At 50.8% G+C, this 22,962-nt stretch overlaps 8 protein-coding genes across 8 annotated transcripts; 4 read left to right on the forward strand and 4 right to left on the reverse strand.

Moving 5' to 3' along the window:
* Nucleotides 1-37: 37 nt before the first annotated feature.
* Nucleotides 38-1,088, forward strand: BCR38DRAFT_486794 (uncharacterized protein; the record flags this gene model as incomplete). Its single annotated transcript, XM_040864072.1, has 3 exons — nucleotides 38-383; nucleotides 546-769; nucleotides 849-1,088. The coding sequence occupies 3 exons, from the start codon at nucleotides 38-40 to the stop codon at nucleotides 1,086-1,088; spliced, it is 810 nt and encodes a 269-aa protein (XP_040714360.1).
* A 2,067-nt stretch (nucleotides 1,089-3,155) lies between these two features.
* BCR38DRAFT_241854 (hydroxymethylglutaryl-CoA synthase) lies at nucleotides 3,156-5,059 on the reverse strand. The gene is made up of 4 exons (XM_040854396.1): nucleotides 4,746-5,059; nucleotides 4,540-4,642; nucleotides 3,369-4,462; nucleotides 3,156-3,315 (listed from the first exon to the last, which is right to left on the reverse strand). Exons 1-4 carry the CDS (start codon nucleotides 4,803-4,805, stop codon nucleotides 3,178-3,180), a joined length of 1,395 nt encoding a protein of 464 aa, XP_040714361.1. The 5' UTR covers nucleotides 4,806-5,059; the 3' UTR covers nucleotides 3,156-3,177.
* Nucleotides 5,060-6,428: 1,369 nt separating this feature from the next.
* On the reverse strand, nucleotides 6,429-8,398 carry BCR38DRAFT_241874 (dihydroorotase). The gene is made up of 8 exons (XM_040854397.1): nucleotides 7,779-8,398; nucleotides 7,526-7,722; nucleotides 7,395-7,415; nucleotides 7,194-7,297; nucleotides 7,103-7,119; nucleotides 7,025-7,051; nucleotides 6,898-6,976; nucleotides 6,429-6,832 (listed from the first exon to the last, which is right to left on the reverse strand). Exons 1-8 carry the CDS (start codon nucleotides 8,067-8,069, stop codon nucleotides 6,513-6,515), a joined length of 1,056 nt encoding a protein of 351 aa, XP_040714362.1. The 5' UTR covers nucleotides 8,070-8,398; the 3' UTR covers nucleotides 6,429-6,512.
* A 286-nt stretch (nucleotides 8,399-8,684) lies between these two features.
* BCR38DRAFT_486797 (uncharacterized protein) lies at nucleotides 8,685-11,202 on the forward strand (the record flags this gene model as incomplete). Its single annotated transcript, XM_040864073.1, has 2 exons — nucleotides 8,685-9,494; nucleotides 9,547-11,202. The coding sequence occupies 2 exons, from the start codon at nucleotides 8,685-8,687 to the stop codon at nucleotides 11,200-11,202; spliced, it is 2,466 nt and encodes an 821-aa protein (XP_040714363.1).
* Nucleotides 11,203-12,115: 913 nt separating this feature from the next.
* Nucleotides 12,116-17,724, forward strand: BCR38DRAFT_438969 (ABC transporter). Its single transcript, XM_040860601.1, has 3 exons — nucleotides 12,116-13,637; nucleotides 13,772-15,063; nucleotides 15,357-17,724. Exons 1-3 carry the CDS (start codon nucleotides 12,370-12,372, stop codon nucleotides 17,618-17,620), a joined length of 4,824 nt encoding a protein of 1,607 aa, XP_040714364.1. The 5' UTR covers nucleotides 12,116-12,369; the 3' UTR covers nucleotides 17,621-17,724.
* Nucleotides 17,725-18,663: 939 nt separating this feature from the next.
* BCR38DRAFT_486799 (uncharacterized protein) lies at nucleotides 18,664-19,138 on the reverse strand (the record flags this gene model as incomplete). The annotated part of the gene is made up of 2 exons (XM_040864074.1): nucleotides 18,664-18,973; nucleotides 19,056-19,138. The coding sequence occupies 2 exons, from the start codon at nucleotides 19,136-19,138 to the stop codon at nucleotides 18,664-18,666; spliced, it is 393 nt and encodes a 130-aa protein (XP_040714365.1).
* An 851-nt stretch (nucleotides 19,139-19,989) lies between these two features.
* BCR38DRAFT_346917 (uncharacterized protein) lies at nucleotides 19,990-21,546 on the reverse strand (the record flags this gene model as incomplete). Its single annotated transcript, XM_040856292.1, has 3 exons — nucleotides 19,990-20,159; nucleotides 20,215-21,202; nucleotides 21,265-21,546. 3 exons carry the CDS (start codon nucleotides 21,544-21,546, stop codon nucleotides 19,990-19,992), a joined length of 1,440 nt encoding a protein of 479 aa, XP_040714366.1.
* A 493-nt stretch (nucleotides 21,547-22,039) lies between these two features.
* On the forward strand, nucleotides 22,040-22,686 carry BCR38DRAFT_459016 (trimeric LpxA-like protein; the record flags this gene model as incomplete). The annotated part of the gene is made up of 2 exons (XM_040862235.1): nucleotides 22,040-22,435; nucleotides 22,495-22,686. 2 exons carry the CDS (start codon nucleotides 22,040-22,042, stop codon nucleotides 22,684-22,686), a joined length of 588 nt encoding a protein of 195 aa, XP_040714367.1.
* Nucleotides 22,687-22,962: the final 276 nt, after the last annotated feature.

Genomic DNA, 22,962 nt, shown 5'->3' on the forward strand with positions numbered 1-22,962 from the left:
ATAAGACTTATAGAGTTTTGTGCCTACACCTGTTCTCATGAGTCTCATAAATTTCTTTTCCAATACCTGGAAAAAGTCTAAAGCCGAGAGAACGGGGCCAGAGCCGGGCGACAATGGATTCGGGTTTCATACCGTTATTGACAGGGACGCCGACGCTCCTGAAATGGCCGACATCGTGGCGGTCCACGGGCTCAATGGCCACTACGAGACTACTTGGACTGATGAGAAGACCGGGGTAAACTGGCTACGGGACTGCATGACGATCAAGTTTGCCCATGTCATGTCCTTCTCGTACAACTCGGCCGTCCAGTTCAGCAAATCCATCTCGGATCTTTTCATCTTTGCTGACCAGCTCTTAGAAGGCCCTCTGGCTGCGAGAATCAGTATGGAAAAACAGAGCTGACCGAGCATCTTCATCTGTCACAGCCTCGGAGGTATTGTCTTCAAGCATGCTGTTATTCGCGCCTACGAGAGTGAAAGGTATATTTCTCTCAGAACCCGCATCACTAGCGTGCTTTTCTTTGGAATACCTCACCGTGGTGCAGATATCGCAAATATAGCCATACCCATCGATAGTAATCACTGCACAATGTGCCGTTTCTCGCACAAGAACGAGCCGCGCTTCCAGACTGTGATGGCCAACCTCGCAAACCTGGCTAGAGACGCCCGCAAATCGATGAATTCCACTCCGGAGATTGGAACGTCCTTGTTGATGGGAGATCTCTCCAGGTCGAACTGGAAACAGCACAAAGAGCGTAACCCGCCGACTGTTCAAGGTACTTCCAGAATAATTGCTTGAGGGCATCGAGAAACAGCTGATACGACGTGCTGACCGGACGTTCCTCTAGGTGACCCTCATCCTGCAACTTCTCGTGCAGAAAGTCGAGACCGGTGCCTCACGACACGGGCCAGACGGACTCCTGGAAAGTCAGGATATTGACACAATCTACTTAGAGCTCCTTTCTACCCGCCCAGATGCCGCCGAGGCTCGAAAGATGCTGAGTATCATATCGGTCGCCACCAGACCCTTAACAATAGTGGAAATGAGCATGGCGTTGGCAGTAACCCCTGACCACGATGCCCTGTAGACGGGCAAGCTCCCACGCCGGCCAGATTCGAAAAGATTACACGACCTGGAATACAACCTGGTTTATCCATTTGAAATTCATTTGAAGTCAATCTGCGGAAACTTTGTGAGAACCTTTCAGGACAAGGTCTGCCTTATTCACAAAACTGCCTGCGAGTTCTTGCTAGAACTCGAAGAACCCTGGACTGAAGACTCGCAGCCGTGATCCATGGGGTGGGATCAAGATCCTATCGAGCCTTGGGTTGAACAAAGCGAAACGTCCTCACCGACGGCTACTACTTTGCATTTGGAGACAGCGCCGAATCCGTGGCAGCTCTCATTCACAATGCAAGAATGCGAGGCTGTCTTGTTACAAGTTTGCACAACCTTCCTGTACATGCTTGGCAAGGAATCTAGAGTAGCAGAACCAGGCCAGCCAAGCGAGCGAACACGCCCTTTCCCCGACTACGCCGGGACCTCGTGGGGACGATCTACAAGACTTCTACCTCAACCTTCTAGGCATCGACCTGACGGACGCCACGCCTCAAGACGCTAGTATATTAGACATTGACCAATATCACATTGATTCCAAATCCATGCGCTCCAATCTCGGGTTGATAAGATGCCGCATGGCGCTCAACGTCTGCTCGTCGAATCTGGCGTCGATCAATAATCAACACTTCCCCTTTAAGGCAGACGAGACTGGCTTTGTATTCATCGATTATGCACAAGCCCAGATATATCCACACATGTAGAATGGAGCCATCGAGGCTCTATATACGAAGAGCGATAGGTGGGGGCAGCTGCAGCAGCTGCTCGCGATGGAGGAACAGACTTTGCTCCCGAGTGAAGTTGCCAGAACGGCTGGAAATTTCACATGAGATGAAATTGGGGCTTAAGAAATCTGGATTTAAGAAATACAACATCTACACTCTGTTACCATGGTTGCGATGTACTACACAACTCCGGGCTTGGTAACTAATGGGGAGGTAGGTAGGGGTAGGACGCAGCATATGAGAAACAAAACACTCTCCTCCTCTCCGAAAGCCAAAGCTCTCTCGCAAATCACAGATAAATACCCGTGAACTTCGATCACTCACTTTAAACCGTATCAAAACATAATAGACACTACCCCTGTGTATATACACGTTTCGGAACATCTGTAGTGCGAAGGTCTACTAGGAGCTTCTCGAGAGGAAGCTGGCGACAATATTCATAAATAGCCAAGATTAAGTCGGGTTCCCCAGCCTCACACGTACACGCTTTCTATACACGTGTATTTATAACCACGGAAGCCAGTAACCTACTGCACCCTTTTGAGATGGAAATTTATTCTTCAGAATGCAAATTGCACCGAATCAATCCATCTCAAATATGCCTCCAAGAAAAACTATCGAGGTATATCGTAGAAAATACCAGAATCAGGAAGCATGTGTAAGCAAATCAGCCTATGGCTGGTCAAATCTAATGAGAAACAGGATAGGTGAGATACAAGTAATGAATTGAAATCGGTCATATGGGCTACCGGCGCACATCATGGAATCTGGGTATCCTTTTGTTATTTTCTCTCTTTTTCCCCTTTTGCTTTTCGTCATCCTCGGGCTGGAGGATAAAGTAATCTTACGTAATAACAGCTACATCTAGGAACACCTACAATGCAAGTCAACAATAATTACTGTGCTCTCCAAGGATTTCTTCACGTTCGAAGTCATCCTCATTCATAAAATCAAACAATGGAGATATTCTTGAAAAATTTATGCATTTTTGATTAATCGTGGTCGTCAAGAAATCTATCAGAGTGCGCGTCGCCTGCTATTATCGTTCGAGAATGAGGGGCCTCGATATATACAAGCCAGGTTTTCATTTTCTTTTTTGAAGGCCCATCGTTGGATGCGGGGGAATTTGCCGCCTGCCTTCATAGCTTCCATCTATTCCGCAAACCATCAGTGCACATCAAGTGTTCGGTATATGGTGTATGCGTTCATCGGAAGTACAGAGAGGCTAGCTGAAACCAAGGGCAACGAAGAAGTGCGTCTGTCTCTAGCAACACCGCAAGAAAACAAATGATGATCTATGCTCGAAACAGAAAAAAAAGGTTCGCAATGCTCTCTTCATTCCTTGATAGCGTAGGATCGCTTAAACATGTCGTCCACCTTTGTGAGGTAGTATGTTCCCTTGACGATAGTGGAGATGTCACCCTTGGGCTCGAAGTTCTTTTGCAGGTGAGCCTGGTGGCGCATCTCGCAGAACTAATTGGACAGTTAGCGCGCATAATATCAAACATGAGCATTATTATACATACAGCCTCGTAAGTCTCAGGGGGGACTGCTCGTCGCGAAGCCAGTCGGTTGGGGATATCCAAAACTTTGAAAATCTGCTCGGTGCTGCCGTTGATGCGCAGGGACATGAAAGTAGCCGCCAGGCCAGAGCCGTAGCTGAAAAGACCGATTCGCTTGCCTTGCAGAGTAGCACTGTCAACGTGTGATACCAAGCTGGCGAGACCACCCCACACACTGGCGCAGTACATGTTTCCACAGAGGGTGGCGACCTGGATGGCCGGTGATAAGCGCTCAGCAAAGCGCTTCTTGGTGAGGGCCATGAATGTCTTCTCCACGACCTTGTCGGTTAGGGACTTTTCGTAGTCCATATCGCGTAGCTCACCAGGGACCTCTGCAAAAGCCGGGCTGTCGGGGTTGGCAAGATAATCGTGGTACAATAGACGGGCGTAAGACTTCTGGACGACCTTGCACGTGGGGGAGTGGAATGCTAGATAGTCGAAACGGTCGAGAGCAGTCTTGACGGATGTGCTGTCAGCGGCAGCAGCGCCATTGCTGTTAGCATGGCCATTGCCAGCAGTCTTGGACAGCAGGGCCTCGCGCTTGGAGTAGGCCTTGTAGGCAGCGTCCAATGCCTGGGTGTAGCAGTTGACCGAGTAGTGGCCGTCGACGTAGGGGTACTCGCTGGCCAGGTCGGGCTTGTAGAAGTCGTACACATGCGACATGTAGGTTCCGCGCAAGCCGGGCTCGATGACGATGGGGGCATCGGGTCCAAGCAGCATAGCAACACAGCCAGCACCGCCAGTGGGTCTGGCGTTACCCTTGGCGTAGAGGGCAATGTCGCCAGCAACTACAATGGCGTCTCTGCCATCCCAACCTGACGACTCGAACCAGTTGACAGTGTTCAACAGGGCGCTGGTGCCGCCATAGCAGGCATTGACAGTGTCGATACCCTCAATGTTTGTATTGTCGCCAAACAGCTGCATCAGCACCGACTTGACCGACTTGGACTTGTCGAGGATGGTCTCGGTGCCCACCTCGAGGCGGCCAATGTTGTTGACATCGATGTTGTAGTTCTTGATGAGGTTGGACGTGGCGGTTAGGGCAAAAGAGTAGATGTCTGTAGTAGCACACAAAGAGACCTCGTTAGCCACGATAGAACGCGCGGGGAGCAAGCGGGGGCATATCGTAACGGACCCTCCCGATCGTCACAGAAAGTCATTTTGGTCTGCCCGAGACCAATTGTGTACTTTCCGGTACTGACCCCATCGAACTTCTCGAGCTCGACCTGATCAACATACTGCGGGGCGCCGAAAAAAAGTAAGTAGGGGTCTTTTGCGATTTCGGAGATCGGAGGAGGGGCAGAGCAACTTTCGAGGAAAATTGAGGGGCAGACGACGTACCTGGCTCGGGAAGTAAAGCTCAATGGCCTTGATGCCAATGTTCTGAGGACGGGCGGCCATGGTTCAAAATTTGGGGGAGGGGGATTGCCGGGAGTCGACGGTCGAGGTTCGAAGTCGTGGAAAGTCAAATTTCCTAAAAGTCCGTTTTGCGAGCAGATGCTGCCGTACTTGAGGTTAGCAGAAAGACGTGGATTTTCGGAGCTGCTTTCACCGCCAATTCCAACATGGAAAACTCCCCTGTTTAGCCGCTTGGAGAAATAGCAAAGGCTCCGACTCGGCGGGGATCAATGTAGGAGAGGTGTGGGTGTTATGCAAATTCACATACGGATTTAGGAGCTGTCGCGACCTCGAGGCTATGCCGTTGGAAAACTGGCGAGCGTGGGTAAAGAAGGTAAGACCAGAGAGACAAGACGAGACAGACGAGAGATGAGACGATGCAGGAACAGTCGTGACGCCCCAGAGGCAGGAGAGGCAGAGGGTATTATTATGTAAATATAAGTTAACCGTTGAGGTCTTGAAGTTCAATTTCTGCCACCCACATAGTGGCTGTCCCCATATTTACTGGTGGAACTGTTACTGGTTTACTGGTGCCGCCATAGATTCCCGCGATCGCTGTCCCACTTGGACTTTTTGGGCTCTTGTCACTCCATTTTAATGCTAATTTCGGGTGCTAATCTAATAAGTTAGTGGATTTTCACACATGTGCATTCGACCCCTGCAGGACCTCGAGTGGCAGAACTGGGCTTATCGCGCGCCGTCGCTTAAAAAAATTCGCTCCGAGCTTGGGGGGTTGGGGGTGTCTGCTGGGAACACAGCGGGTCCCGGAGTTTCTATGATTCCAAACGTACCATGCAACCATACAGACGCAACATGTGAAGTACGACCCCGCTGTAACGCAAGACCAGGACGCACGGCATTACCTGATTGAAGCTTGCATTACGGACGTTTGACTAACAGAATTGCCCCCATATGCCTTCCATTTGGTCATCCGGTCCTCGCTTGTCAGAGGGTGACAGGAAAAAAGTTGGAGGGGCTTCCCTCAACGTTATGAGGGTTGCACACGTTTGCCGCAAACCCAATTGCGTTCTAGTGGCAATTCAAGTGCCAAGTTGCTCTAGTGCGCATGCCAAATGCCAACGGGTTGGAACTATCGTAGCGACGTCAGCGTCCCACCCGGCTAGTTTGCCAACGATGTTCCTCGACAGCCCTAGATACGTTAGCGTCCAGGAACAAACGGGTGCCAGCGTTGACACAGTCATCTGGTTGCCGATTCTTCCGCAGTCATGGATTGGTTGGCTACTTATCAACCGTATGATACACCTCCATTGTATAATGAGTGATAAACGGCGATTGGCTGTGCGTAAAATTTCTACGGCCGCAGGCGTCATATCGTGGCACATTGTTTAGCTTGAGATTTCAGATCCTCTTCCCCTTAAATGAATTTGATGCGAAAATTTTTGTTTTTTTTTCTTGTCTGTCAGTCGCGGGCAAGTGGGGAGGAAGTGGGTTATCAAGGTTATCAAGTCTACAACTGAAGCGAGACGCTCCCTGGGAGTCGGTGGTAGCTACCTGCTGTATTTGCTTGATGTCGAGTGGCATGTACAGGCGTTATCTTGGCATAAGCCGACGCACGAGTCAAGGAATAAATTGCAAGTTGACTCTTGGCGATAGGCTCGCCTCAGAGGTTCAGAGACCTCGCAAGATTCCCAGTCAGCCCGTCAAACGTTGTGATGGAGGTTGCGTTAGTTCCTAGCTGGCTCTATCGCATTACTGCCACTCGACAGTCCACGTTGGCTTTCCTTGCTGGAATGGAACGATCTCGACGCCATGCCCCTTGATCGACTCTGCAATGACCTCGCTGCCTTTCTTGAGCACGATCTTCTGGGTGCTTTGTGCAATCCCATAGAACTTTCGTCCCCATTCACCCAAGAAGCCCCCGAGAACCTCTTCGGTGACAGCTTCATCCTTGATATCTCCTCTCTCGATGGCGTCTTCTAGGGCCGAAAGGACATACTGACACGCGTATGGCTGGGTGAAGACACCAGCTGCTGCATTGCCTTTGCCTTTCTTCGCGCTGATGTCGTGAGCTAATTCACTGTCAGTTTCTCCACTAGATGCAACAAATTCGGCGATGGCAACCGAGTCGACTTACGTGCAGAATCTGTTCCAAGGAAGAACCTGCCATCGCTGTTGACCAAAGCATCCAGCAGAGCACGTCGATCTGCCGGCAACTGTTCATAGTGAGTATAGGTCACGTAATAGTGTTGTGGAAAGCATACCTTGGCAACAGGTTTGCAGTAGCAAAACTATGCAATGTTTAGACCCCCTTATCGATAATACGCAACAAGTTAACTTACAACATTGCCAGCCCAGTCTATTCAGAAACATGTATTAGTATGTGCCGGTTCCAGGACAGATGACAAGAAGGCGTTCGCTGGAAGTACTTACCATCTACCAGTATAGACAAGTGGTGGGCCGTAATGGTTCCTACCACAGTATCTCCACAGGACCTGACAGCTTCGACAGCATCGGCGGTGGTTGTGTGTTCCAGCCTGTCAAGAACGTGTCCCATTAACATCGGAATTCAAAGTTCATGATCTGTATTGCCGTCTAGACATAGTCAACCTAGTGCAACAGGGCTAAACTCACACAATTCGTAGGCGTGGGAATCTGTCCAAGTCCTCGTGTTAGCAATTACTACTCATGACACGTTTCACGGGTATCAAGTCAGATCATAGAACAAGACAAGGGAAATCAGTTGCCAAGACGAAATTGCTCACCTGCGATGCAAATCTTGGAGTGTAGGAAGGAATTTGGGTTCGGCATTCATGACGGTAATATCCTTTCCGTCACTCGGAACCTCTCCATGAAGATTGAGAACGAGACCTTCTTCCTGCATGGCCTCAAACACGGGATAGAATGGCTCATAACTGATCACTCCCGAGGAGCTGTTGGTCGTGACACCAGCTGGGTACGACTGCAACAAAGGTTTTTAGAAAACCTCCCATATGCAGAGAGCCACAGAAGTCCTACCTTGATGCCCACAATTCCAGCTTTTTTGGCCTGGCGAACGACATTCGCATCGATGCTTTCATGAAGGTATAATACCATCAGGTAGTTGATGCTGGGATCTATGTTTTGCAGTCTCTTTTTGTACTCGAGAGCCATGCTCACCGTCGTAACTGGTGGCACTAAATTGGGCATCACATATACCGTATCCACGCCGCCAAATCGAATTGTCGGCGTGACGACCTTGCTGACGTCTCCATCACGAAGGTGGACATGGAAATCCGCTGCTGCGGGTAGGGTGTAAGTGTCCTTCATCTTGCAGGGCTACTCCTTTCGATAGGTTGGATATGGCAACAAAGACACGATTTGTCAAATGCAACGTGTTTTCGCAACCTCGGAAGGTCAAGAGAAGTCGTCGTCCTTCGAAAACCTGGGACTGTAATGAAGATGGTAACCTCTTGGCAACAAAGAGCCGTCATTGAAAATATGAGTGGGGCCCCATTTTTGCAGCAGTAGGTCCAACTATCTGTGGGTTACGTACGGATGTGAGCAATTTGCGATCAATTGAATAAACTGGTGCTGATGTCGCAAGTAATCGCGATCGACCAACACCAGAATGAAAGAACATGAAATAGTCAGCAAACACGTCACGATAGTGCAACAGCTGCACTTCCCATTTGCAACTTAAGCAAACTGTCTAGGAGGTAATCACGTGCCGTGGCGCTCTTTCCGTGTTAGCCCCTCATCGCGTCACCTCGAACTTCTGACGATCTTCACCTATTGTCTGGAACAATAAGTGACGACTCCAAAACTTTTCCTTAGAATGGATGACCTTGACAAACTCACGTAATCCAAATTTGTTTTCTTGTCTGATACCTTCGATTTCTGTATTCGCCTTGCCGTGTCCAATCGCGAGCGTATGACATCACCATGGCAGGTCGGAAACGCGCAGCGCCTGGAAGTGCCAGAAATGCGTCGGCTTCAAGCTCGTCGTCGCGACAGACTCGATCTGCTGGTCGCAATGCGATACCTGATGTCTATCGAGACATGCTCTCCGAAGCAGACGTATGCTCCGTTGCCGATCCTCCTGGGCGACCACCAAAGAGAAAACGCCCTGGGCAGAAAAGGGAACTCGCGCCTCCTCCAAAGACGTCTGTGCCCCCATCAGCAACAGACCAGGGGAGAAGTGACGATGAAGAGGAGGATATCGAGTTTGAGGACGTTGGTCTTCCAGTAGCGACTGTCCAAACTATGGTCCGGGACTCTGACTCCGAAGACTCTGAAGAAGAAAATATGCAATTTGAAGACGTCGACTTCTCATTCCCTGACCTAAATGTTGACGACACCAAGGAGGCGCCGAAGGAACTAAACTTGGATCTCTCCGCTCGCCTCAATTCGAACCCCCGCCGGACTGTGGAGAGGCGCAAGCCCATCAACAAGACAGAAAAGGAGCGCCGAGTTGAAATACACAAGACGCATCTTCTGTGCTTGCTGTCTCACGTCGCCCGGCGGAATCGATGGTGCAACGATATCGTGGTTCAAAAGGCTCTGCGCAAACTACTGACATCAAAAATGATTGCCTATTTGAACCCGGGAACTCATTTATCCCAGTTTGGCCAAGCTGAATCACTGAAAACTGGTCTTCACCAAGTTGAGACTATGTTCAAGACAAAATATCAGATAACAGAGCGGGGCTTACGCCGAGCACTCTGGGCTGATACTGAAGAGCATCTGCAAAACGTAGGAAGGCTTTGGCGCTGGTAACCTAGGCTAGCGGCTAACACTCTTGCAGTATAGCATTCCGGATGACGCAGAGTCGTCCATGGACAAAGCGGATTTCCGTGACGCCGCGAAAAGCCTCAAAGGCTCGCGTGATGTCGGAGCTCAGTTGTACTGCGCACTGCTTCGTAGTGCCGGTATCGAGGCTCGCCTTGTGTGTTCTTTGCAACCCTTGTCGTTTGTGTCTGGCGGACCGTCAATGGCGAACCCGCCCAAATCCAGGAAGAAACTGTCGGTTGAAGAGCAATACGCGCGCAGACCGCAATACGACAGTAGTTTTGACAGTCCTGGAGTCTCCAAATCCCGTTCCGCCCGCTGGCGTTTAGGTCATCCAAATGCGGCTGCTTTTCAGATTCCCATAGTGACTACTGTAAGTCCTGCGCGTCCGGCATCAGGCGCACCAAAAAAGATCAGGGAGTGCCCATTTCCTGTCTACTGGGTTGAGGTTCTTGATGTTGGGCATCAGAAATGGCAACCAGCAGACCCTCTGGTCACTCAGTCTTTCTGGAAACCCCGCGTGTTTGAGCCGCCAGCAAGTGAGCGGGAGAACTGCATGACATACGTTGTGGCTTTTCAGGCAGATGGGACACCCACAGACGTGACACGACGTTATGTCAAGGCTTACAACGCTAAGACAAGGAAGATGCGTATAGAAAGCGTCATGACCCATGGCGACAGGTGGTGGCGCAAGGCTTTGAGGACTTACTGGCGCGGCCACACAACAGATCTGGATCAGATCGAAAGCAACGAGCTGAACGCTGCAGAAGCGCGAGAGCCTATGCCTCGCAATGTAGTGGACTTCAAGGACCACCCAATCTACGCCCTCGAACGGCATTTCAGAAGAAACGAAGTCCTGATTCCTGGCGCATCCTCTGCGGGAACAGTTGGCGCCGGTAGTAAAGGCCCTTTGGAGAGGATCTACAGGCGAAAGGACGTTCGACTTGCACGGACTAGAGAAAAGTGGTACCGGATGGGTAGGGAAGTACGGGCTGACGAGATTCCTGTCAAGTTTCTACCGATATCAGCCCGGAAACAGAGAGACTCATTTGGCGATGAAGGTGATGATGCTGACGAGGGTATGGCGGGGACCCCGATTTTCACGGAGGAGCAAACGGTGTTGTACCATGCACCTGCCATCGTCAACGGGATCATCCCTAAGAATCGATACGGGAACCTTGATGTCTACGTACCCAGCATGGTACCAGAAGGAGGTGCATACGTCGCTGATGACCTCGCCGCCCAGGCTGCCTACACCTTGGGCATCGACTATGCCCCAGCACTAACAGGTTTCCAATTCAAAGGGAGACAAGGCACGGCAGTACTCTACGGTGTGGTTGTGGCTGCTGAGCACGAGGAAGCGGTCAAGACTATCATCTCCGGACTCAAAGATCAGGAGGCTGAGATGGAACGGGAGAGGAGAACTCGCTTGGCACTTAGGGCTTGGAAGAAGTTCTTGACTCATTTGAGGATATATCAGCAAAACCGGGACGATTATGCTTCGGACGACGAGGATCGAGATACTGATCTGATGGATGTCGATAAGGATAAAGAGGTGATTGTGAATGAGGAGGATGATAACGAAGATAGAGGGGCTCTGGAGAGCAACAACGGTGATTTGGACGGCGGGTTCGTCATAGATGATGATTACGGTGGAGGCGGTTTCTTGTGAGATCAGATTTGACAGCGTTGGGAAGTGTCATGTCCAAGACGAGGAGTTTACAATACCAACAGAGCGTTTATTTAATGAGGACGTGATGCATTTACATGTCTTCATGATGCGACGTAACAGCTTGAACATCCGTTATGGACCTGAAAATAAGCTCGTTGGCAGCCTCGGTATTAGGGAGCACTTGGCTAAGAAACTCAGCCGGGCCTCATGAAAAATTGTAATATTTCTATAAGTCACTCGGAGGTTTGCTAAACTCACAGTAGCTGCCTGTCCCTTCATCAAGCAATCAGTATGTTCAGGGGACTTAGATAGTAACTATTGGATTGAGCGCCACATTTATGCTCTAGACCGAAAGAGGTACAGTTGCTAGTGTAGATAGTGGCTTAGACCCCCTTCCTTCCTTGCTTCCTTACCGAGCACGAGCACGAGCACCTTTGAGCCTCTGAACAACCTACGCGGCACAACGCGCAGGGGCAGGCATAGCGATAAATACGACATCCATCCAGAGTCATCAACGAAGACCCGATTCCCTCAGTAACAAGTGCACTTCCTAGAGTAATCTTGTTATAATGAATACTAATGTTTATACCGAATTATTCTACGAGAATATCGAGTTATCGAAGATTATTCAGTTGGAGTATTTAAATTTCCCGTACTAGAAGAAAACAATATGATTATATGCTACACGTTCCCCGCCGTTACGCTCATCATCCTCGTGGCCGTCTACCTACTTACTTAGCCAGATAGCAAGGACTGGCCTCGGCAAGTAGCCTCACGGACTTGTTACCGGATTGGGCTAGATGGCTAAGGCTATTGCTTCACAGCCAGGTTAGGATCCGACTGGGTGCTCGAAAGTCGGCACAACCAGACGCCCGAATCGCCCGTATGAATGGTGCCTAGCAGCACATTTTGCATCATCGATTTCGTATTTTCGCATAAGCTCAGGGTGAGTGAATGCTCCAATGTAAGATGTTGTCTCATAATGTCTCTTGTATCTCACCTTCTCTCTACTTCGTTTCACCTTTGTCTATGTCGTCTTCCCGTTCATAGCACGACGAAGTTCAGTTGTGCAAACAACCTATAACACAATAACTTCCTGTCGCGCTCTCAGCAATGCTACCGTAATTGAAACTCTCGAGTTCGCATAGTTTCACGGCCCCACGTTCAATGGCATTTCTTTCACAGACTTGGACCTTGACGGCCAAGAACCTTAAAATTATTCTTCTTCGGCACTGGTCGGCGACCGTAATTCGAGCATTCGTTCTGCCAATCCTCTTGGCAGCCTTCCTCTCCTTCGCCCGCTCGCTCTTCGTTCCTCCCGCCGTATTTGGAATTGGCGACGCCCACGCCATCCGGAACCTACAAGATGGGCTACACGCTGCGAGCAGCACCGGTCGCACCGTGGTAGCTTTTGTGAACAGTGGGCTGGCAGGCGGAGACATTGACCGGGTTATTGATACACTTGCCGATACGGTGACGGGCGCCGGCAAGAATGCTACGAGGCTCTCCACAGCATCGGATCTAGGCTACGCGTGCCGCAGCTCGCTGCGCGGTGTCAGTGGCTGCTACGGCGCTGTGGTCTTTAACTCGTCCCCGAACGAAGGCGACAGCGGTCTCTGGAACTACACTTTGAGGGCGGATGGCGCTTTGGGGACCAAAATCGACACCACAAAGAACACCAATGATGGGGAGATATACACGCTGCCCCTGCAGAGGGCGGTGGATTTGGCCATTGCGAACCTCAACTCCACGGATGTTCAGTTTCCGAGCACGACAGACGAATATCCTTTCACGACCTTGACGAAAGAGGAGCGGGCCGACAAGATACGTCAAATCTACCAGGCGGCCTTAACCAATTACCTCGGCGTCGCTTTCATTGCCGCTATCATCGGCGTCTGCTACCACATGACGGGCTTCATGGCCACGGAGCGCGAAATCGGCATGTCCAACCTGATCGACTCTATGCTCCCAACCAAGCGAAGATGGAAAGCTCAAGCGGCGAGACTCCTGTCCTACCACCTTGCCTTCACGTTTGTCTATTTGCCCGGTTGGATAATCGCCTCCATCATTATCGGTCGGGGCGTGTTCGCCAATACGAGCTTGGGCATAGTACTGATCTACTTCGTCTTGTGCGGCTTGGCTCTGACTTCCCTGTCCATCATGGGCGCGGCCTTCTTCAATAAATCCCAGCTTTCCGGCGTGGTTAGTGTAATTGCCTACATCATACTCGCCATCATTGCGCAGACTGTGACCTCGCCGTCTTCGGGTACGGTCGCCGTGTTGAGTTTGCTGTTCACCCCTTGCAATTTCGTATATTTCATCACATTTGTTGCGAGGTATCAGCAACAATTGGCACCTGCGGATTTGGTACATACGGCGCCGGGAAGCCCTTGGAATTTGCCTGGCATTGTGCTTTGGATATTTCTTATTATACAGTTCGTTGTCTCTAAATTTCCTTTTTGTCTCGGTCTTCGTCTGTTGGGGCTCTGCTTGTTCGTTTGGCTCTAAATATGACACCAACTGTTTTGAGGCAATTCTTAGGTTGTGTTTCGCTAACCTCAATTTACAGGATAATTGCCTACCCACTGATTGGCGCTTACTTGGAGAAATCATTCCATGGCACCACTACCAAGGGTCGCACAATACTTCGGGGACAAGGCAGTGATGTGGCGCCTCAAGCTGCCGTTCGCCTAGAGGGCTTCACAAAGGTGTATAAACCCAGCCCTCTCCGCCACTTATTTAGTTTCATTTCGAAGCCCAGGGAACCGGTAATAGCAGTCAACAATCTGACGTTGAATGCTGGCAGAGGACAAATTCTGGCGCTTTTGGGTGCCAACGGCAGCGGAAAGAGCACAACTCTAGATTCTATCGCCGGAATCAGCAAATTATCCAGCGGTAACATTGCTATTGACGGTACAGGAGGTCTTGGGATTGCACCGCAGAAGAATGTTCTCTGGGATGAATTGACCGTCTTTGAGCATATTCAGATTTTCAACAGACTGAAGGCCCCTGGCAACGCGTCCTCGAAGCAAGAGATCACAGAACTGGTGAATGCTGTCGATCTCACGCTCAAGAGCAACGCAATGTCCGGAACTCTGTCCGGCGGTCAGAAGAGGAAGCTTCAACTGGGAATGATGCTCACAGGCGGAAGCGCTGTTTGTTGCGTGGACGAAGTCTCCAGCGGAATTGATCCTCTGTCTCGCCGCAAGGTCTGGGACATCCTCCTGGCCGAAAGAGGCAAGCGAACTATTATTTTGACGACGCACTTCCTGGACGAGGCCGATCTTCTGGCAGACCAGATTGCTATTTTGTCAAAGGGAACCATTCGTGCTCAGGGGTCCTCTGCTGAGCTGAAAGATCGGTTAGGTGCTGGCTACCGAATCCACGTGTTCAATGCCCAAGACATCAAGGACGCCCCCACTGTCGACGGCGTTACTCGAAAGATCTCATTCGACGTCATCAGCTACATCGCGCAGTCCAGCGCGTTGGCGGCTCAAGTGATCACTGCCCTGGAGTCTGCCGGCTTGCACGACTACAAGTATTCCGGGCCGACAATTGAGGATGTCTTCCTGCAAGTTGCCGAGGAAGTGAAAGGAGAGGGCCTGTCTGGGAGCACAGGGGAGGGTGCCACTTCCACCGTCACGAATGACATACAAACAGCTTCGGACGAAGTCATGGGAGTGGACGGTGCTAACAAAGAACGCCTCGAACTTATGTCGGGTCAACCCATTGGTTACATGAAAATGATGGCGGTTCTTTTCATGAAGAGGTGTACCATCTTCAAGACAAATTGGTTCCCATTTGTTGCGGCATTTTTGATCCCCATTATAGCTGCGGGATTGACTTCATTGTTTATTAAAGGTATATGGACTTTAACTGCTTTTCCCTCTGCGGATGACAAGAAACGGCATAATTTGTGTGAAATGATATGGTATAGCCTCGGTGTTCTAGTGTCACTGAAAGGAAGAGCTGCGTTGTGTCTATTTACTACACTGGATATCGGCCCATGTTCTCTAATCCCACCCCTCGTTTCGCCGTTTATTCTGTCATCCGCTGCCCCTTTCCCATCAATTGTGAATAGGTCGATTGTCGACGTTTCATAAGCCTCTAAGGCAAGCTTTTCAGTCCCAATAGCTTTACTGACTCTCCCATAGGTCAGGACCCAATTGGCTGTACTCCAGCCGAGCAAAACCGGGCGGCGTCTACATCTGACTACACAGACCTGTACAACAACATTTCTCTTGTAGCCGGGCCATCTTCCCAATTTGACGTCACTACTCTGTCAAGGCTGTTTCTGCCCATCTTCCAAAACCAGTTTGGCCGCGGTGATTCCTCCGGATCGGGAGTGTCAAATGTGACGGTGTCCTTCCTTCAGAACCTCCACCTTGTTGATTCCCTAGATGATTTCAACAGTTATGTGTTGAAACATCGCAGGGATATCACGCCTGGCGGCTGGTGGCTGGGAGATGCCAGCTCGAGGCCCACACTTGCATATACTGCTGACACGGGTGATGTGTATACTTCAGTGTTCGACCAGAACGCACTGAACATAATGCTATCCAACATCAGCATCGCCACGACTTTCTCCCCCTTCGATCGTCCATGGGCTCCCGGTACCGGCAACAGTCTTCAGCTCCTCGTGTACATGGGTCTGGCCTTCTCTGCGTATCCCGCCTTCTTCGGAATGTACCCAAACATCGAACGGCGTCACAATGTTCGAGGTCTACAGTACTCCAACGGCGTTCGATCGTTACCGCTGTGGGTGTCTTACTTGGCCTTCGACTTTGCCATTGTCCTCGTCTCCACCGCTATCGTCACTATCATCTTCATTACGCTCAGCGACGTCTGGTACCACGCGCCTTACCTTTTCCTTATCTTCATGATGTATGGCCTCGCATCTATTCTGCTGGCTTACGTGATCTCGTTGTTTTGCAAGACCCAGCTGTCGTCGTACGCCTTTGCGGCGGCATCACAGGCTGTGGGGTTCTTGATTTATCTGATTGCCTATTTGGTGGTCATGACTTACGCGCCGATCGTTCGCATTGACCAAGACATCATCATGGTCCACTTCATCGTGTCTGCCTTTATTCCGATGGGGTCGATTGTCCGCACGTTGTTCATTGCTCTGAATCTATTCAGTACGGCCTGCAACGGAGATCAACTCGAGAGCAATGCAGCGGCTATGACAGCCTACGGAGGACCGATTCTGTACCTAATCCTCCAATCCCTGCTCCTCTTCGGGATTCTACTATGGTACGACAGTGGGGCGGGGGTCAACATCCTACACCGGTTCACTCAGAAGTCGGTCGATACAACTGATGATGCAGCCATCTCCGACGAAGAGGTTGCGAGCGAGCTCACTCGTGTTGTGAGCACACCGAAAGAGTCTGATGGTCTCCGTGTTATGCACCTGACCAAGTCGTTTGGCAAGAACACGGCAGTGGACAACGTCACATTCGGGGTCAAGCACGGCGAGGTTTTTGCATTACTCGGGCCTAACGGTGCTGGAAAATCGACAACTATCTCCCTGATTCGTGGCGATATTCAGCCGAGTCGCAATGGAGGAGACGTCTTTGTCGAGAATACCTCGGTCAGTAAACGGCGGGCTGCAGCCCGAGCCAACCTGGGCGTATGTCCCCAGTTCGACGCCATTGATTCCATGACTGTACTCGAGCACCTACGATTTTACGCCAAGATCCGCGGCATCCCCAATGTGGACCACAACGTAACAGCCGTCCTCCGCGCCGTCGGCCTCGAAGCCTTCGCAACGCGCATGGCCCATGCCCTCTCGGGCGGTAACAAGCGCAAGCTCTCCCTCGGCATCGCCCTCATGGGTAACCCGTCCGTCGTTTTGCTTGATGAGCCCTCTAGTGGGTTGGATGCAGCAGCGAAACGCATCATGTGGCGGACTCTGGGCACCATAGTACCAGGACGATCCATCTTACTCACCACCCACTCGATGGAAGAGGCCGATGCGCTCGCAAACCGCGCTGGCATCATCGCGAAGCGCATGTTAGCTATGGGCACCACGGAGAACCTGCGCCACCGCTTCGGTGACGCGTTGCACGTGCACCTGGTCAGCAAATCGGCGCCGCACTCGACGCCCAAGGAGATGGAGCGGATGCGCAACTGGGTCGTAAGCGCCTACCCCGAAGCCGAAATCGAGCAGAAAATGTACTATGGTCAACTGCGGTTCAGCTTATCGGCTAGCGCAGTGGTAGGAGGTGCGACGGACGGCCGGAGTGCGGTGGGGCAGCTGATTGTGGTGCTAGAAGGGCAGAAGGGGGAGTTGGGGATAGAACATTATAGTGTGAGTCCCACTACGCTAGACCAGGTGTTCTTGAAGATTGTGGGGAAACACAATGTACAGGAGGAGAATTATGAGATCAAGGAGAAGAGGAGTTGGTGGGGGAGATAGACGATGCGTGGGTGAATAGAGGGCATTCAGGGGTTGTTCTTACATTAGATAATCAGTGAAACGCTAATAACACTAGTGGCGACAAATTACGAAAATACGCTTCCAACTGAAAATAATGTCTCGAATCCAGCTAATGGGCGAGATTATTGGCGCAAATCGTACTTTGCAGCTCAAGCTTAGAGTAGCAACGGACGCGCATTGACTGTTGGGCTGATGTCTTGTTCTCGGCAGCATCTATCACCAAGTAAGCCAGCTGTACCATTTAGTGGTCGCACATCCGTCCGTCATGATCCTCAACCGCTTTTCCTTCATGGAAGTCGTTCCCCTTTAGCATCTTTGCCCTCTGAATTATTGCCTTTGTCATCTTTGCTGTTGGCATCTGCACGGTAAACGTTTTCTTCCTCCAAGTCTCTCTTGCTCTTTATCCTCGTGAGGTAGCTAAATCCATGATGAATAAATGAAATACGTGTAGGCCATGAGATAGAAACTCTGCCATATAATTGAGGAATAGTAGGAGAGTAACTGAAACAACACGTTCATGATATTTCTCACACCAGGACCCGCGACATTCTTCCAAAGACACTCGATCTTGAAGCCAGCTCCAACCAGCTATATCAAATGGACCAGCGTCAGGGACCCCTAAGTTACATTGATTAACCCAATTCCTAAATGTATCCTACTCGACTACGAAAACAATCCCTCAAGATTCACACTAGTAAGCCTTGGGATCCATAGCCTGTGCTGCTGTTTTATCTGGCAATTGGGAAAAGTAAGGTTTACTATATTCAAGCTGATAACGGAGAAGCACATTACGGGTTGTATCAGGGTTCGTATCGTAAATTTGAAGACGGATAACCACAATTACATATGCGTACAAATGAAGACAAAATATTTCATACAGATACACAACCTTCCAGTTTATCGTACCTAACGCCATAGGCAACCGCAGTTCCCTGAAAGTAACTGTAATATGCCAACCATTCCACTTTCCTGACCTCCACAGAGCTCACTCCAGTGTATCACACCCCATTCATCTTAAACCCTCAAATCCACTTATTCCTATCGTTCAAATCCTTGTGATTCCTCCCATCCGGCGGACCATCCACTCTCTTCCGCTGGTGCACGCGTCCAAACGCTGGCTTGTAAACCTCGGGCTCCAAGTGTTCCGGGTGCAAATGTTTCCTCCCATTCGCATTGGCCTCCTTAGCATTCCGAAACCGCGCTACCGGGTCAAGTTGTGGCGGGGTGGGGATCTTGGCCGGGTCGTCGGGGAAGGGCGTGGAATAGGCTACTTCGGTGCGTTGGTAGGCCATGTAGGTTGCGGGGACGGTTAGGGCTACAAGGCCGATTATGCTAGGGAGTTCGGGTGATTAGTAGAGTATTCGCATCATTGAGTTCGGATCAAGGGGGATGAGAGTGGTGTTGAAAGGCTCACATGGGTTTGTTGCTCCCGCCATGGCTGAGAGGGGGACGTTGAGTAGCATACGGCCTCTTTGCTCCGCATCGCAAAGCCGCCATTGTGTTCAACTTGGGTTGGATTTTGGGTCCATAACGGATAGTATTATAGGCAAACATTGTGGGTTGTTCGAAGTAACTTTGACAGGCTCTGCTCAAGTATCTTCTTGAGTATCTTCCTCCTTAAAATGGTAAGTTCATTCGTGGACTTCCACCAACCTAAAGTGTCCAATGATTTGAGACGAAACCCCCTCCCTATAAGTCCACAGTCCAAAGCCCACAACCTAATGATCATGAAGTCATGCATTTCCCAATTTCTAATGATGAATCGTATAAACACCTGAGACAACCAACTAACCATAGCTCTAGATTGGATTGGACGAACCGAAGGAATGGGTATATTAAAGTTGGCCTGGGCTCCGTCTGGAGCCGATCTCAAAGAGTCGATGATGCCGTGGATGCCATTGTCGATCTGAGGCGCCAAGTCAGAGCGAGAAAAGATGGGACCAGACCAGTCTCTAGCAACTCACGTTAAATGGCCATTCAGGACTCAGCGCAGTCCCCGCTGCATTGCGCCGGACCGTTGTGCTTCTGTAGTATCTTCTCTGCTGGGCCAACAAATACTGGACGAACTCAAAATTGGGCTTCACACGCATTGGCAAACCAACACAGCAGCACAACGGATTCCGCCTGCAGTATTAAGCCCTGTAAACTTACACACTCGGCAAAAGGGGTCGGTGTATTACATAATTTGTAGTTTTCTGTGAATGCCTTCACAACTCATGACGACATGCCGGACACTTTAAGAAGAATTGTATGAGGATTATGTACAAAGCGACGGGTTATTTTGCAAAGTGTACAATCCATGACCCCTTTCCGTCTCGCAATTCGCGCCTATGTCACCACACTACGGTCTATTGTCCTGGGGCCACCAGTTTACCCTGAGCCCTTGTGTCGGCCTTCCATCCACCAGCCAATGCTGGGCCGCCGTTCTCTGCCGCGAACTTCTGCATTCTTGCCTCCAGCTCTGGGCGGAAATGGCGAATAAGCCCTTGAATAGGCCAGGCAAAAGCCTCACCAAGAGCTGTCAAATAATCAGTACATAGACACAAGAAATATGTAGAAACGCAAGTACTTACCGCAAATGGTGTGACCCTCTACTTGCTTTGTGAGTTCCTGCAACATGTCTATTTCCCGCTCGCGACCCATGCCCTTCTCAAATCGGCTCATGATCTGCTCGGTCCATTTGCTTCCCTCACGGCAAGGAGTGCACTGTCCACAAGATTCGTGCCGATAGAAATGACTTAACCGGGAGATGGCGCGGACCACATCGGCGCTCTTGTCCATGACAATAACGGCAGCGGTACCGAGACCAGACTGGCTATCCTTGAGGGCATCAAAGTCCATCAGCTGGTCATCGCAGACGTTCTTCGGTAGGATGGGTGTTGAAGATCCACCTGGGATAATGGCTAGCAGGTTGTCCCAGCCTCCACGGACACCACCGCAATGCTTTTCAATGAGCTCGCGTAGCGGAATACTCATTTCCTCTTCGACCGTGGCGGGGTTGTTGACGTGGCCAGAAATACAGAAAAGTTTCGTGCCCTGGTTTCGCTCTCGGCCAAAGCCGGCAAACCAGTTGCCACCTCTTCTGCAGATGGTCGGAGCTACAGCGATGGTCTCGACGTTGGCAACCGTGGACGGGCAGCCGAAGACACCGACGGCAGCAGGGAAAGGCGGCTTCAGACGCGGCTTTCCGGGCTTGCCCTCCAAAGACTCGATCAGAGAGGTCTCCTCACCGCAGACGTATGCGCCAGCACCTCGGTGGAGGTAGACATCGAAATCGTACCCGGATCCGCAAGCGTTTTTGCCAATCAAGCCATCAGCATATGCTTCGTTGATAGCATGTTGGAGGACGGCGGCTTCGTGGATAAACTCGCCGCGAATGTAGATGTAGGCAGCCGAGGCGTTCATGGCGCGGCCAGATACTAAGCAGCCCTCGATGAGCTTGTGGGGATCCTTGCGCATAATTTCTCGGTCCTTGCAAGTTCCGGGCTCGCCCTCATCGGCGTTGACAACCAGGTATCTCGGCTTCGTGTCCTTGTCCCAGTCCTTGAAGTTCATGAATGACTGCATCAGTCACCAGTTAGCAGACTGCCATGGCCTCATCACATATATCCGGCGATACGCACCCACTTCAGCCCAGAAGGGAAACCAGCTCCTCCTCTGCCTCGCAGTCCCGACGCCTTGACCTCGCTGATGATCCAATCGTGTCCCTTGAGCAGTATTTCCTTCGTCTTGTGCCAGTCGCCCATCTTCTTGGCCGACTTCAAATCAGGCGGGTATCGACCGTAGAGATTCTGGAATATCCGGTCCTGGTCTTTGAGCCCGCCGTAGGTTCGCTTCGGAGTGCCATCTTGAACGGTGGCCATACTGCGGCTTTGTTGTTGCTGCTGCTGCGTGGTCGCGGGCATCTGTGGTAGTCGGCTGCATGATGGCAATGCGACGCGCGACAATGCCTTCGCAGAGGCTGCCGATGGCGCTGATGTTCTTGACAGCATCGTGGGGGGTATTTGGCGCTCGATTGAGCTCAAGAGTAGACAGGAAGATGGCGATGGCAGTTGGCAAGCAGTTTTATGAAATGAGGTTTGGGGGGAATGTCGAGATCTAATCACGTAGATGCTATTGGTTCGAGCTACCTTTATGTGGGTCTTGGTCAGCAGCGGCAAATCGGAACTCGTTAGGTGACCTCATGCATTCTCCAGGTCCCACTTCGCAACATCGAGCCTCCGATTCTCGTCTTGCCGCATTACGCTTACCGTTCTGAACAAAGGACGAGAGCCTGGTTTTTGCGGAAATGGTTGAATCAATTGTGGAATTAGGCCATTTGTAGCTAGCATTGGAGTAATTGGGCCTAGCAAATCACTCACAACCTTTCTCAACCCGGATTTCGGGGGTACAATAACAATGTCGTCCTCCAACAAACGCCAGTCCGTCCTCCCCAAGGTACCCTCAGGACCCAAAGCCCCCGTCAACTTCGGCTCGCACGTTACCATCGCCGATTCTGCTATTCTGACCGGTAGCCACACCATCAACATCTCCTCTGAGTCCGTCATTCATCCGCGTGCGAGACTCGAGTCTACCTACGGTCGAATTACCATTGGACGACGGTGCATAGTCCATGAGCGTACTCACGTTGGCGCCCCATCCTCGGACGATAAGCGCGGTGACTTTGGGGTTTTGACTGAGGACTATGTTGTGGTAGAGGTCGGATCAATCATAGAGTCGGGAAACACTACCATTGGCGAGGGATGTCATATAGGGCCTCGAGTGACTATCGGCAAGGGGGCTAAGCTGGGGAAGGTATGTTATATCATATATGTAGACCTTCACTTCGGGAGCTGCCATCTGACTTTATATAGCACTGCACCATCACGGCCAAGAGCATCATCCAACCTGGTGAGGTGGTGCCCGACTACACCGTGGTATACTCGAATGGTTTACGGCGTACAGACAAGCGCGGCCTGGAGATACTCAAGGCAAAGGCTCAAGCTCGTCAGATCGAGATCTTGAGGAGGTTGATATCCAGCAATCCTGCCAAATTCAAAGACTGACGCGGAAATTGTCGCCGTAGTTCGGTTGCCTGTATAAAATGATACCCAGCTCACCTGAGGAATGTCAGTTGGCGACTTGATTAACTGCAACTCGCGTTCAGAGCCTCAAGTTTATGCGGTTCATCCAAACGTCCAACAGCATGACGTAGCACCATTAAGTGTGGGCATGGGCATGATTGTGGGCCGAGCTGGGGCTGCTAGGTCATCCCCAGGTACGACTCTTGGCGTTTCTATTGACCTCGTATTGCCTTTCATTGAAGCGCAGAGCTTATAGGA

The sequence above is a fragment of the Pseudomassariella vexata genome (assembly GCF_002105095.1).
Source record: "Pseudomassariella vexata strain CBS 129021 chromosome Unknown BCR38scaffold_9, whole genome shotgun sequence".
Taxonomy (NCBI): Eukaryota; Fungi; Ascomycota; class Sordariomycetes; order Amphisphaeriales; family Pseudomassariaceae; genus Pseudomassariella; species Pseudomassariella vexata.